This window comes from Triticum urartu, chromosome 2A (genome assembly GCF_056163025.1).
Source record: "Triticum urartu cultivar PI428250 chromosome 2A, HENAU_Tu73, whole genome shotgun sequence".
NCBI classification, from domain to species: domain Eukaryota; kingdom Viridiplantae; phylum Streptophyta; class Magnoliopsida; order Poales; family Poaceae; genus Triticum; species Triticum urartu.
In genome coordinates, this window is record NC_141874.1 from 703804026 (window position 1) to 703818712 (window position 14687).

At 43.8% G+C, this 14687-nt stretch overlaps 1 protein-coding gene across 1 annotated transcript; it reads right to left on the reverse strand.

The window, feature by feature from the left end:
* Window positions 1-3623: 3623 nt before the first annotated feature.
* Window positions 3624-4607, reverse strand: LOC147986946 (uncharacterized). Its single transcript, XM_087540206.1, has 2 exons — window positions 4392-4607; window positions 3624-4265 (listed from the first exon to the last, which is right to left on the reverse strand). Exons 1-2 carry the CDS (start codon window positions 4605-4607, stop codon window positions 3624-3626), a joined length of 858 nt encoding a protein of 285 aa, XP_087396332.1.
* Window positions 4608-14687: the final 10080 nt, after the last annotated feature.

Sequence of the window (14687 nt, forward strand, 5' to 3'; positions counted from 1 at the left end):
TAGATTCACGATGCCCAGGCCAGCCGATCCTTGCTCGCACGCCATATCATCAAACAGCGACCTATTGATTTGCCTCTCGATCGCCGTGAGGACATACTAGCTAGTCAGTCGGTCCTTGCTAGCATGTCATATCATGCCAATGGAGATATGCTCGATAAAGCCCATTTCACGGTTGCATCATAGTATACTTCTTTCCGTTTATGCTGGTGAACACTTGGAGGAGAGTTGTACTAAATCGGCGATAATTAATATGAATCGGAGGGAGTGGAATACATCCGATGGCTAAAGAATCGTTTGGCAGGCGGATTCAATGATGGCATTGCAATATGGTTGGCACAAAAGCCATCACCTACATTTAATAGATACCGGGAATACGACATAAACGGTATCATGTTCTACACTAAGGAATGTGATGGGAGGACGGCATACCATAACAGCTTTGTTCGAATAGAAAGCCTAACTGCAAACGAAGTTCCTAAGTAAGAAAAAAAAAGTTTATTATGAAACCATCGATCGAGGAGATTCAAGAGCTTCATTATGTGAAAATCAAGGTGGCGGTATTCAAGTGCAAATGGGTCACTCGTAGTCAGGTAAAGGTTGACGAATACAGGAAGACTTATGTGAACCTCATCAAGATGACATACAACTGGGACACTGTTCGTTCTTGTCAGCTACCCAAATTTTGTATGCGAAAGACACCTTGCATAAGAATTGACATGTGGTGATGTATGGAGGGAGGGATAGTAGGAGTTGAGAGCGTTGTTGATGAAGATAAGTATGATCAATTTGATGATTTGCCAAGAGTGAGAGCACTCATCAGACAACAAAGGTAGGAAATCCTTGAAAAAATAAAGTACAAAAGGGATGAACATGCTTTCAGTGAGCATAGGTACACGGGAAATAAACCCTTAGACTCATTATGTCTATTCATGAGCTACACGTGCCTTCGTTGGAAATATTTATACACTGAAATTGTGAGTTATACCCGTCTTTTGATTAGAGAAGATTATTTTGTCAGTTCTAGAAATGAATACGAACTAATTATGTAATTGACTATACCCTACAACACAGTCGAATCGTGTTCAATGGTTGGTCACTACCAGACCACCCAGAGCACATTGTTCGGCGTAGAAAGACTCGTGCGATGATAATCAGTTTCCCAAGTCTTGTGTGATGACCTCTATTGTGCACAATGTGAATCATGCGTTCTGATTGGCTAGAACCAACCCCACGGATTGCACGTCTGCACCGTTGAATACACCCAGATCGAACGGCCATCAATATTCCTCTCCATGCTTATAGTTGAGATTTGATTTATATTTTATTAAATGCCTAGAAATACAATAAAAAGATTAAATATAGCAAACGGAACCTAAAATATGCCAAATTTTCAAACCTAGTATCTGATGGTGTTTGTTGGGTGTGGAAAAACTTTCGAGGTCAAACAATGAAGTAACTGTCGATTCAACTTCAAACTAGCACATCTCCTTTTGAGAACTATAATTCCTTATGTGAGAGGCTTTGGTAACAAAGGAGTGCTCATCACAACTTTTTCCAAACCTCAGCAAAAAGATTTCACGAACGTTTGAGATCATATCACGATGACATGCCGGGTTTCATGTTTTTCGGAATGCATTTGCCTTTTTCTACAATTAAATTACCAATAAGCTCTGCGTCGATGGTCAACCCTCGTGCAAATGTTTGAAGTTTCTTCTCACTTCTTAGCCAAGGACTAAACATATACCATACAACACATAAATGATTTTTCAGACCTTTTTCTCAACTCTCCATGTACTTATAGTTGAGATTTAGTTGAGATTTGCCATCATCAGTTGGATGCTTGTGCTCTGGAGCCCGTGCCACTGATTTCCCATTGCGAGACGCGAGGAAGTAGTTTCGGCCACCCGGTGTTGCCGCTAAGGATAAACTACTATGTATTTTAGGCAAGGATCATAGTTCTTCTTAATCATGGAAACATCTAGGTATAGAAACATCGTAGCCAAAGGGTTGCATGGACTGAGAAAAAATAGGTGGATGTTGTGTCAATATTTTGGTAATGAAGAGTTCCATAGTTCATCAAGAAAGCATGCTCATTGTTTTGCTAATTATGATTGATATAGTCAATCATCAAAAATGTTGAGAGAGAAATATATATTAAACAATAACGGTTGACAAGAGGTTGCCACTTGACACTTGTGCAACATATATGTCCATAGAAAAGTGGCAGGGAGGTTAAGGGCCCACACGTGTTTAGGTGAGAAATTTCTCGGACACCGGCCAATCTAGCCAACAAGATACAGTCTATGTAGGCAGAGCTTTCGCTTTTAAATTGATTGATTCGTCGAAAACATATGATGTGCAGATGGATGGTTAGAGGGGCAGTGGTATCTTCAGCCCATCAGAGTTCAAGTCCTGGTGCTCACATTATTTCTGGATTTATTTCAGAATTTCCGGCGATGCGGTTTCAGTGTGAAGAGACGTTCTCATCAACAATGGAGCGCCTACGGTGACTTTGTAAATCTCAAGATAGTATACCACCTCGGTCTCTCGAATGTGCTCATAGGGGTAGGATATGCGTGTGTGCGTTTATAGGGGTGAGTGTATGCGCGTATGTAAGAGCGCTTGCGTCTGTACTATGTTAAAAAAAGGTTATACATGTACCGTGCGCTCAAAATCTTCTAAGCCAAATTATGGCAAATTATGGTAGGACTGTACTGTGGTTTCTTTAGGATCAGGGTCTGATGAGGCTACAGAACAATGCCATGCTGATTGTAACCCCGCCAGTTGAGTAATACTCCCTCCATTCCAAAATATAATGTGCCCGCGCTTCTCGAGGTCCAACTTTGACCATAAATTTAACCAACGATACCAACTATGGCGGAAGAAAAAATTATATAATTGAAAACTTCTTTCGAATACGAATTCACTGATATAATTTTTGCTCCCGCCGCAATCGGTCTTGGTAGTTAAATTTACGGTCAAAGTTGAAGCACGTAGATAGAGGAAGCACTACATTGTGGAATGGAGGGAGTATAAGGTTTTTTTTCCTGCAAAAAGAGAAAAAACATAAGGTTGCTCTCAAGTTTTGTTTAATTTGCTGATTCAGGGATTAGCTCTTCAATTTGTCTGAATCTGATCGAATGCAACCAAGCAATAATCCAGCAAGGAAACATCAAGGATTGCGATGATTGAATTTGGACTCTATCATGATGTACACACTTGTAGTCATAGCAATAATCAGAGAACAACGTATATGTTGGTAACTGTTTCATTTGCTGGTTCAGAGACAATCTCTTCCATTTGCCTGAATATGGTTGGAATTGACAGACACTTGCTGCTAAGGGAAAAGACAACCTACACTTGGCCCGATAGGCATCATCGCTTCACCGCCTTTGACAGTTTGGTCTGAATAGCCATGTAAAACCATTTCTGCACTTTCCTTGCAAAAGGAAGAAGGAAATGTGTATAAACAACACAAGGCTAACTTTAAAGTCACAGTCAAATCACACAACCAAGTTATAGTCCATACATGAACGAACAGTTGGACATTTCTAGATATAGAGCGGACACACACATCATCAAAGCCTTGATTGGTCCTGTCCAGCCGGCATGATCTTCAGGTTTCAAATCATCACCGGTCTCAAGAGTCTAGACTTGTCTCTGACGAGGAGGGACCAAGCAACCGTAACCTCCAGCTCGGCATCATCGACATTAAATTTCTTTTGACTGAAGCCAAAACATTTGGCGGCCAAGAAGACGTGTCCTTGTGCGGTCCTAACACCGGATGATGAGTAGGCCTCTACAACAACGTCCAGGAGGCCTTCCCTTTCTACAGAGACCACACGCCTCGACAGATCAAGGTAACCGTCTGAACCCTGTGGCATTGCATGTCTGCCAGGATCAAGCAGCACAACTTCACCACATGGGGCATCATTAACATGCTTGGAGTACGATGTTGTCAAGCAAGCTACTCGGCAACGGTGTTCGACACGTTGCCGTCTCCCTTGTTTGACAACACGGACGCTGCTGATTGTGGCCTGGATTGACTCCAGGACCAGCTCCATGCATAACTCTATTTTGCAGAAGGTGTTCTCAAAGCAAATGGTCTGCTCACCAGGAAGACCTGCGCGGAAAGTATGCGTCGCGCTGATCAATGCTCTATTTCGAGGCATTGATCTATGTTCAACTCTTAGTTGAATTTCAAATTGAACAGGATCATTGAACACGATCGCACGAGACGGTCCAGTCAAGCGCAGAAAAGGATCCTGCAAGCATTAGTCAGTCAACCCTTACTACTAATCAACAAGAGGAGATGACCAAGCCAGGCGGTCATATGCCAGCAGCGATATCCCCAAAAGAAAATCCACAAAAAGCAAAGATACTATACATACGTGTTTCGAGACTATTTGGCTCATTGTGCTATTGCGCCAGAAGAGAAGGTTGCGGTTGTAATCGACGGGGTCCCGGGCAGCAACCATACCGTAGACGAACAATGGCCATTCGAAGCCGCCTTTGATTTCTGCAAGTTTGATGGAGAAGATCTGCAAGGTATTGTCGACGACACCATTGTGTAAGCGGGGTATGGGTGTCAAGTGCGTGAAGTGCATGGAACTGAGCGCCCGAACAAGTCTCCCCGCCCCCCCCCCCCCTCCCGGCCCCCGCGTCGTCCGCTTCGGGCGACTTGGGCGGCGACTAGGGTTTCCCCGCCGCGCCGCCGCTCCCTCACCCTCCCTCCCTCGCCGCCACCTGAGAAAGCCGCCGGATCGGCTCGCGCGGTCGCCCGTGATGGTGGCGGCGAGGCCTCGGCCGCTCCTTGCCTCAAGGAGGTCCTCGGATCTGGGGCGGCGGCCCTTCTTGGCGAGGCGGCGGCGCCTTTCGGCCGGCGTCGTTCGCGGGGTGCTCTGGCCGGCGGCCTCGACCACGCGGGTGGTGAGACGATGGCGGGTGGCGGCGGTGGCGCGGAGGTCTTCCCCTCCTCGTCAGATCTGCGGGTGGCTCCTTTCCCCTGTCTCCCTCGTCCCCGCCGCTTCTCGCCAGCCTCCTCCCGAGCGCCGGTATGATGTGGGTGGGTGTTCGGTGGTCTGGTTCTGGGCCGCGGGAAACCGTTGGCCGGCTTGGCCGGCCTGGCAGCATCGACGTCCCCGACGCCGTCTCCTCCTTGGAGGTGCTGCAGAGGTCCTTCCCCTTTCCACCCCTGTTCCTCCTCCCGGGTGAAAGCTCAAAATCCGGCTTGGATTGGGCGGCGACGGCGCGCTGTGCGTCATGTCTTCCTTGGGGGCGCCGCCTGGGGAGGGTTGCGCTCAGGTGAGGGGTTCAAGGTCGGAGCTTGGGTGGCTTGGGTGGTCCGGTGACGGCGGTGTCACGAGGTTCTCCTCGTTGGCCTGCCGGTTTACTTGATGCCTCTGCTGCCTTTCTTCAGTAGCTGCACCTGGTGGCTTTCCTGCAGCTCTCCGGCGTTCTAGGTTGTGGCGATGCGGCAGTCGCGGAGTGCTCGAATATTCAAGTGGTGGTGTGCTGCGGCTGCTCCAGGTCCCGAAGTTGGCACGTCCCCTGCTCTAGGGTGAGCGTCTCTCAAGTCCGCCGGGTACGGCGCCTTGCGAGCCATGGCGAGAGGGAAGGGCCCCTCTGCGGCGAGAGAGACGGCGGATGTGTGATGTCTTTCTACTTGGGCGTTGGTCAGGCTCACTTGCCACACTCTGTTGCAAGCAGGTCCTCGTCGTGCTCGTGTGTGCCTCACCCCTAGATGGTTGTTTGGCTGTAGTCTTCGGCTAGGACAAGCTTCGAGCTTTGTTTTTCTTGTATTCTTTTTGAGCTTGTGCGACCCGTTGAGTTGTAAGCCTCCTAGAGTGTCCCTTTGTATCGCTTGGTCGTGGGGTTTGTGTGTGTTTGTATTTCCTGACCTGTTGATGGCTTTGTTAATTCAAAACTGGGCTCTTCGCGAGCCTTAGTTCTAAAAAAAAGTGCATGGAACTCAATACCGCTGCATGCAAGCACCAAAGTGAGGCATGTATTAGAAATCTAACATATAGTGCTAGTGCTAGATAATAAAAAAGACAAAATCCATTCCCTTGCTGCTTATATAAGGAAGATTGATTGATCAAAGGCAAAAAAAATACTAGGAAGGAGTTGAAAACTACTCCCTTCATTTCTGTAAAGAAGTATAAGAGCGTTTAAATCATCTAAACACTTTTATATTTCTTTATGAAAGGATTAAAATATAACATCACATTTTACATTATCATAGTAATGATAAAAATGGTCTTATATTTTGGAACGGAGGAAGTAGCTAGGTAAACAAAGCTGAGTAAAGAATGCATGCATGTCAACTCACTCGTGTCTTCATAGCGGCCGCACCCCATGGATCCATATATAGATTCCCACACACACATCTTGAGAGTGAAATTCTCCTCCTCGGTGGCCATCTCCTCCTCCTCCATGGCTATTTGTGTTGGGCTGATTTGCCTATGTCGATGTCGTCCGTCGCGAGGTCGTTCATCAGCTTCTGCTTGTACAGCTCAACCTCCATCTTCCGGGTTTGATGGCCATGGAGAAGAAGTTGAAGACTGCTGCTGCATCGCGGATCCCCCTTCCATCTCCACGTCTCACGAGCTAATGGACCAATAACATGATTCTCCACGGAGGATTTGGCCCTGGCTTGCTCCCCGCCGTCCAATTGGGATCCGGACAAATCCAGATTATTGAGCTGAACCTCTAGGACAGGAGATTGGACTCTGTCTATCTCAGCCTCTGCCTCGTCAACTTCCAATCGGCCGAAAGATATTGGTTCGGCCATGGAGTCTCGTCTGATCTGGATATGGAAATCTTCCGATAATCTACTGGATCAATCGCCTCGGTTGTTATCAAGGGCTGCTTCCGGCGATTTTCGTTCGATCAGACGGGGATCGGCCGGGGTGCTCTATCCTGCGAGCCTTAACCTCAGCTCAGTCCGACCTAGTTTTGGTTTAGAGGAATTTTATAGGAATTTTAGAGGATAGGATTTTTATAAGATTTTTTCTTTTAGAGCCCTTTGGTTCATAGGAATGGATTCCTATTCATACATAGGATTAGTTCATATCCTCCATATTTCATAAAAAAATAAAAAAAAGTCTAGACTCAATGGAAAAATTCCTTTGATGTCAACCAAATGACATCTTGTTTTCTATTCCTACTCATACGATTTGAGATACCATCTCATTTCATACAAGATTCCTATTCCTATAATAATCCTTTCTATGAACCAAAAGAGGCCTTAGAAGATCCAGAAGCACCAATCCGACTCGGAAACGTGTGCTCGTTAAAAAACATGGGAAATAATATAAATACGTACAATACAAGTGACTCAAAGTATCTTCTAAAAAAAAGACTTAAAATATCTCAGGTTTCGATTTTTTCCCTGTACAAAAGGGCGCTTACCTTTTTACGAAGCAACCGATAAAATACGCTCCCTTGGGGAACCCACCAGCGCGACCCAACGGCCCATCAGCCATTTTTGACGGGCCTCCCCAAAAAGCGTTATTGCGAAATCATTAATTAAGAAGTATTTGTTGCAAAAAATACTTCACTTTTTCAAGTCACGACAAATGACAAACATGCAGCGCGCCACTTGTCGCAATCTGAGAGTTTTCTTTTTTTTCTAGTTTCGTTTATTCAAAACATTTTATCTTTCAAACCATGCGTCCAAATCTCGAACCGTTTTCATCATTGCGAAATCATTATTAAGAAGTACTTGGTGCAAAAAATACTTCACTTTTTCAGGTCACGACAAATGACACACATGCAGCGCGCCACTTGTCGCAATCTGGGAGTTTTCTTTTTTTTCTAGATCCGTTTATTCAAAACATTTTATCTTTCAAACCGTGCGTCCAAATCTCGAACCGTTTTCATCATTGGATTCCTTGCGTTGAGATCTTCAAACTAGATCCCATGTTGATAGGTTTTGACAAACTTTTTTTCACGAAAAAAACGAACAAAAAAACCAGGCGAAAAAACCACCACCAGGAGCACGGTTTTTTCCCTTTCCGAAAGAGTCACACCCGTGCCTCTCACGAAATCACACCCGTGCCTCTCGTGGAAGGAAAAAAACAGCAAACGCGTTTTTTTCGTTTCCGAGAGGCACGGCCGTGACTCTCGCGAAAGCACAACCATACTTCTCGCGGAAGCAAAACCGTGACTCTCGCGAAAGAAAAAAATACAAAAAACACGTATTTTTTTCCTTTCTGAGAGGCAGGGCCGTGACTCACGCGAAAGCACAACCGTACCTCTCGCGGAAGCAAAACCGTGACTCTCGCGAAAGAAAAAAAACAGAAAATATGTTTTGTTTTTCCCTTTCCGAGAGGCACGGCCGTGACTCTCGCGAAAGCACAACCGCGCCTCTCGCAGAAGCAAAACCGTGCCTCTCGCGAAAGAAAGAAAAAAACAAAAAATGCGTTTTTTACCGTTTTTGAAAGGCACGGCCGTGACTCTCGCTAAAGCACAACAATGCCTCTCGCGAAAAAAACCGTCACTTTCGCGAAAGAAAGAAAAAAAGAAAACACGTTTTTTTCGCGCAAAAAATTTTTTTGAAATTTTTTTGATCGAAAAGCTAAGTAAGACCGGGGGGAACCAAAACGTCGAAAAAACCTAAAAAAATAAGTTTAAAAAGCAGAAAACGCATGCGGAAAAATAAAAAAAAAATCAGAGGAAGCGTCCAGAGCGCGACACGTGGCGAATGGCTGAGAGTGCGCCAAGTGGCGCTGATCGTTGCGAGGCTCCCGAAGGAGCGCTCGTTATTGCTTCTGAAAACAAAACAGTCCAAAACTCAAAAAATCAGTAAAATTGCAATGATCTATGGAAAAAAATAACTATATAAAACTCATGGCAAAAGCATAGATTTTCCATGGTATGTTTAAAAAAACAATAAAAATGCCGTGAGAAAAATTGCATGTTAATTTTAAAAAGCGCAGAGAATTTTTCCTTGGTACACTAAGAAAACTAACGAAAAGACAATGTATTTTTTAATTGACATGATTTTATAATTTAAGTTGCCATGACAACAAAAGTTAAATTATCATGGCAACAAGTTTTTCATTTTCGATGATAAGGATGTGAAATCGAAATGTTAAAAAAATAGACATGGTGGAAATACTAAAATTGCATGCTATTTAAAATAAAATTTCCATGCTCTTATTAATAAAATGGACGTGCTCTACATTTTCTTTGTCATAAAAAAAATCAATACAGAAAATGGCCATGATCAAAATAATAAAATTGTGTGACAACAAAATTAAATTTGCCATGCTCTTAATAATAAATTTGTCACGTCGTACAAAACAAATCGTGTATAAAACACAAGCAAAACGAGCATAAAAATGCCACATGTCTGGATAGAACAATCGTATATAAAGAAATTTTTTTGAAACAAAAACATGTTTGTAATGGCCGCATGGCAAAGAATATAAGATATTTGTCATAGGCTATATACAGAAGGAATATGCCACGATATGTACAATTTTTTTGACTAGGGTAAGTTCAGGAAATAATTTGCCATGGCATCTACACTAAAAATGACATGGAAAAAACATTAAATTTTCCATGCTCAAATTCAAAAGGAATACCTACATTTTCCCATGTGAATAGTTATTGAAGTTATTCTTAAGCTTGACATGGCAAAAATCTTTAGAGAAATGCCACGGAACAAAAGTTGTACTGCTAACAATAAATGAATTTACCATCATATAATGTAAGTATTTTCACATGGTGTTTTCTTTTTGCCGTGGCAAAAAAAAAGTACTCCCTCCGTTAAGAATTATAAGAGCATCTAGATCACTAAAGTAGTGATCTAAACGCTTTTATATTTCTTTACAGAAGGAGTACAATTTGCTCAGAGGACAAATTTTGCCATGGTAAGGCTAATGGATTTACCGTGAGGTAATATAAGTATATGCCACAGCAATTATAATGAAGATCACTCGGGAAAGGAAAGGATCTCACAGACTACTTTAGAAAATTTATTCTCTTGTTGATGGCAAATTTACGAAAACAAAGTACAATTGACATGGCAATGTTTTCAAAAAAAAAAGATCTATGGGTCATGGCAAATGCATAAACTGCTTGTGAGAATTTGTTCTCTGGTTGATGGCAAATTTAGGGAATGCAGAAACTGCTTTGGAAAAAAAAACTTATATGATGATGGCAAATATAGGCCATGTTTCTCTTCACTGTTGATAATTGGTAGTAATGGTGATGGCTCTGCTTTGCCCGATGTTGGATTATCTGCAGACTGGTCGGAAGCTCAGACAAGGCAGATTCGGTTTAGCGGATCCAATGCCGGCTCTGGCACCATTCGCCTGCAATACGCAACAAAGAGGCCCAAGAGGACTGACGACTGTGCGTGCGAGCAGGAGCAGCGCTGCTGCTGCTGTCTTGTGCTGTAGCACGTGGGTAGGTGTTGCCCGTGAAGGTTTTTCATCTCTGATTTGTGACGAGAGTGAAAGTGAACCGACGCGCGGCGCGGGAGGCAGCGTGGAGGGAGAGAACCAGCTGTTGGCGCGGCAGAGTCCAGACCCGAGAGTCGGAAAGCCTGGGAACCCATTCACTCACGCGGAGACGCGCCGAAATACGTGACGCCCACTAATGCCTCCTTCCTTTGCTGTGAGCGCTCACGCCCCGCGACACGCCGTGTGTCGTGAGAGATCAAGAACTGAGATGTGATTGAAGTCCTCCGGGACGGACAGTGGTTGGGCCATGATTAGGGGGAGAGGGTGCGGGATTCCTCCGTGCGTGCTCCCATCATGCATGCACGGACGCGCGCTGCTCCCTGGTGGAAAATACCGCACCGCACCGCACGCACGGAGAGTCGGGAATTATCGGAGGTGTCCTCGGAGAAGGTTCCATTATGGGACGCGCGAGACAACGAGCTCACTTGAGTTTTTCTTTCTTTTTTCTTTTTGAACAACAAAAGGCGCTCGAAGCGCCAAATTCATTTCAGCTCAGAAACAGTGTACAGCGTGAATTACAAACTCCTGAACCTGAAAATTGGAGAGAAGAGACACCACAGGACGGGAACTATGTCTATGAGCTGAAGCGAAGCAACAAACTTGAGGTTCAACCCTAGAATGAAGAACCTGATGAGCTACATTGTGTGCTATGCCATTAATTTTCCTAGAAATGTGAAACACTCGAGGTTGCAAGCTGTTAGCATGCTTGAAGAAATCAGCCAAAGGCTTCCTAATGCTCCAAGGGGTGGTAGATTCCACAATCTTGCCAGTAGCAGCCACCAAAGATAAAGAGAGGCAATCCATGAGAAAGCTTGGCTGAAGAATATTGAGCTTACTAGCCACTTGAGCTGCAAAAGAAAGAGCCAGAGCTTCTACATGTAAAGGAGAAGTGCTGGGAGGAGCTGATGCTTGAATTTGTACATTGATTTCAAAACGATCTTGAGGCAAAACAAGACAGACCCCTATTCCAGTAGCAACCGCTCCCTATAATAAACCAGGAACTTTTGAACTTCTGAAAGCAGCGTCAGAAAATATTTTTGGTCCCCGTAATGAGCAAATCCGACTTAAGAGTTCGACCCTGTGTAGAAAGATGGTCAGGAGGAGAAAGAACTTGTGGCGTCACCTGCATCTTAGAGAAATGAGGCAAGTCACTATAAGAATCAGAGGACAAGGCCATAGTAGCAATGTGCACATGATGAGGAAGAGTCTTTTTCCTGTCAAAAAGAAATCATTTGCAGCCTTCCAAAGACACCATAAGAAATTAAGAATGTTAGAGATAGAACCATTAGGATGTCTCATTTGAAGCAAGGCAATAAGGATAGAATGCATGGAAGTATGACCTTGGATTAAAACATCAGACCTAATAAACCAAGGATAGTCAAACCAAGCCGCACGAGCAAAGGGACAAAGAAAAAATAAATGGGATTCATCCTCCTGATGGCCACACCTACAACAATTTTTAGATATATGCATAGAGAATCGACTAGCTCGCAAACCTGTAGACAAAGCCCTTCTAAGAAGCCTCCACGCAAAAGTTTGTACCCTAGGAAAAACCTGTTTTTGTTTCCAAACCATCTTGAGAAGATTCTTCAATTCGAAAGAAAGAACAGAAGGAGCATTCCTGGGAACTGCATGAATGTCTTGCAAACAAAGCTTATAAGCAGATTTGGAAGAACAAATGCCATTCGGAGTGAGATCTCAACAAAGCAAATCTAGACCATCATCATTGATAATACCAGTTTGGAGAATAATTGAGGCCATAGGTTGCTGGAAAAGTAAATGAACAAGCTCATTATTCCAAAAAAATTGTCCAGGGAGCCAAAGATCCTTAACTAAAGAAGGATATCTAAAGCCCGGTTCTTGAATAATGAGATGATCATGAATGGATTCCCAAAGGGTGCACCAAGGTGTGCTCCAAATAGAGATATTACCTTGAGTTAATTGGTAAAAAAATGAGCTTTCAATTTAGGAATCATTTTTAATACCAAAGCCCAAAAAGCAGATTTAGGAGCAGAAGAATGAGCAACCCAGACGGAGGAGTCATGAAAATATTTAGCCTTAAGAACTAAATACAGCTGAGAAAAAGGGGATTTAGCAATTCTCCAAGCAACTGCAAGAAGAAGACTCTCATTGATAGCCTTCAAATTTCTTATGCCAAGTCCACCTTCTTCTTTAGAATTGCATATCTCTTTCCATGCACGAAGACAAAGACTCCTTGTAGAATCATTCTCCCTAACACCTGTCCACCAGAAATTTCTAATGACAGCAGTGAGCTTTGCAATAAACTTCTTTGTGAACAAGATGTTAGCCATATAATAAACAGGAATAGCAGAGAAAACAGAGCGAATCAATTCAAGCCTCGCAGCATGAGAAAGCATATTGGCTTTGTAAGCATGCAATTTATTCATAAATTTATCAAGAACAAAGTTATAGGCGGCAGTTCTATTTTTAGCAGGAAGAATAAGCGGATGACAAGTTTGTGCATGCAATTTGTAATCTCCGCTCGGTGGCATACAATCAGAGGAAGAAGACTGCTAGTATGATAATTTTTTCTATTGGCCATTCTGCATCCAGTTTGTCTTTCCATTATACTGGCTACTTATAACTATGTGTCTTTTCTCGAGATTTTTTTGTAATCCTACCGGCAACATGTCAGGGATGGGAGGTAACCGGATTAGACATCCTCTCCTTATTAACTAGGTGATTTCCCCACGCGTTGTGACGGGAAATTTGAAGATTAATTTCAGATGTATTAAAATGATCTAAATCGAGAGTTACTATATTTTTAATGTAGAAATATTTCATACTTGCACCATGTGTGAACAAAGAGTATGAATGTGGTTTGCATGGAGTTGCAAAATATGTTAGTGGATGTTGACATGCCACACTTGGTGAGGTGGGAGGCTGCATGTTAAGAGAATTAGACTTAGTGAGGATCAACTATTTAAGAATAGTACATATCCTCCCCCATTTGATTTCCATGTCGCCCCCCTCCTCCCCCCTCCTCTTCAAACAAAATATTACCACCTCCTCCTATAGACATGATTTTGTAGAGCTAATCTGTAGATGTGGGAAAGCTTTTTACTTTTTTTAAGAAAACTTTCGGTCTATTCATTTTCAATCATGACAGCATAAATAATACTAGAGGTACTAAATTTTACAACTAGGTACGTACTTACAATGTATCGTTGCTTAATTCACAAGGTGCAACTTAACTAGGGAGTTTTACAGAATATTTTGTTAAGGGCTTTGATGCAATTTTTGAAGTACTCGAATTCGTGTGTGTGTGTGTTTTCGAGGAAACCATTCTATTTATTCATCAACTGTCACGTGTCTGTTCAAAGGAGGCCTGAAAGTCAATTTTATGATGTCGTGTCTTTACTGTCTTGGTTTTAGTTCGGAAAAAGAAAGAAAAACTAAGGCACAGCCCACGTGCACGCGCATCAGTTCTATCGAGGGGAAGTGATGGCGTGCTTGAGCTTCCAAGTGGGCGACTTCCGGCGATTGTCCGGTGACTGGCGTGATGCCGTCTTCTTCCTCCCCGGTGCAATTCCCCTTCCTCCTCTGATCTCCTTTCTCCTTCCCTTGTTTCCCCTGAACTCCATCGGCTCCACCTCTCTTGTCCATAGCTGTTGCCTCTCCCAGATCCCCTTTTCTCGTTTCCTCTCTTCAACCAGATTCTTGGCCGGCGTCGCTCATCCCTCCTGGATCCAACGTTGCCGCTCCTCCTCCTTTGATCTTCTGTTTCCCTTGCTTCTTACAGCCTCGCATCTCTTCGTTCAAAGTCGGTACGTCATGCCCGCCATCTTCTTTCCTGTCCTTGTCGCCGATCTCCCCTCACCATCCATTCCCCATCCTTCTCCTGTGCTCAGTATTCCAGTTCGTCCCCATGCCCCGTCCTTTCCTCTCCACCTGAATCCTAGCGAGGCTTGCTGCTGGCTCTCCCCAACCTCTGTTGCTTGGCTGATTTTTCTAGTTTCCTCCATCAATCAACCCATATCATCAAATAGGTTGGATGCCAAATCGCCTGTTTAGAAAGGATTATTGTGTTGGATCGGGCATCTGTGCCAGCCATTAAGACTATTTTGGAGCCATGAAGTTAATTGCGCGGATTTTCAGAGTGGATCTCAGGAGTGGTCAGTTGGGAGAGGAGATGAAATTTGATGCTGAAACAGAAAGGAATATGGCAGATTCTTTTTAGCCTCGGACGCC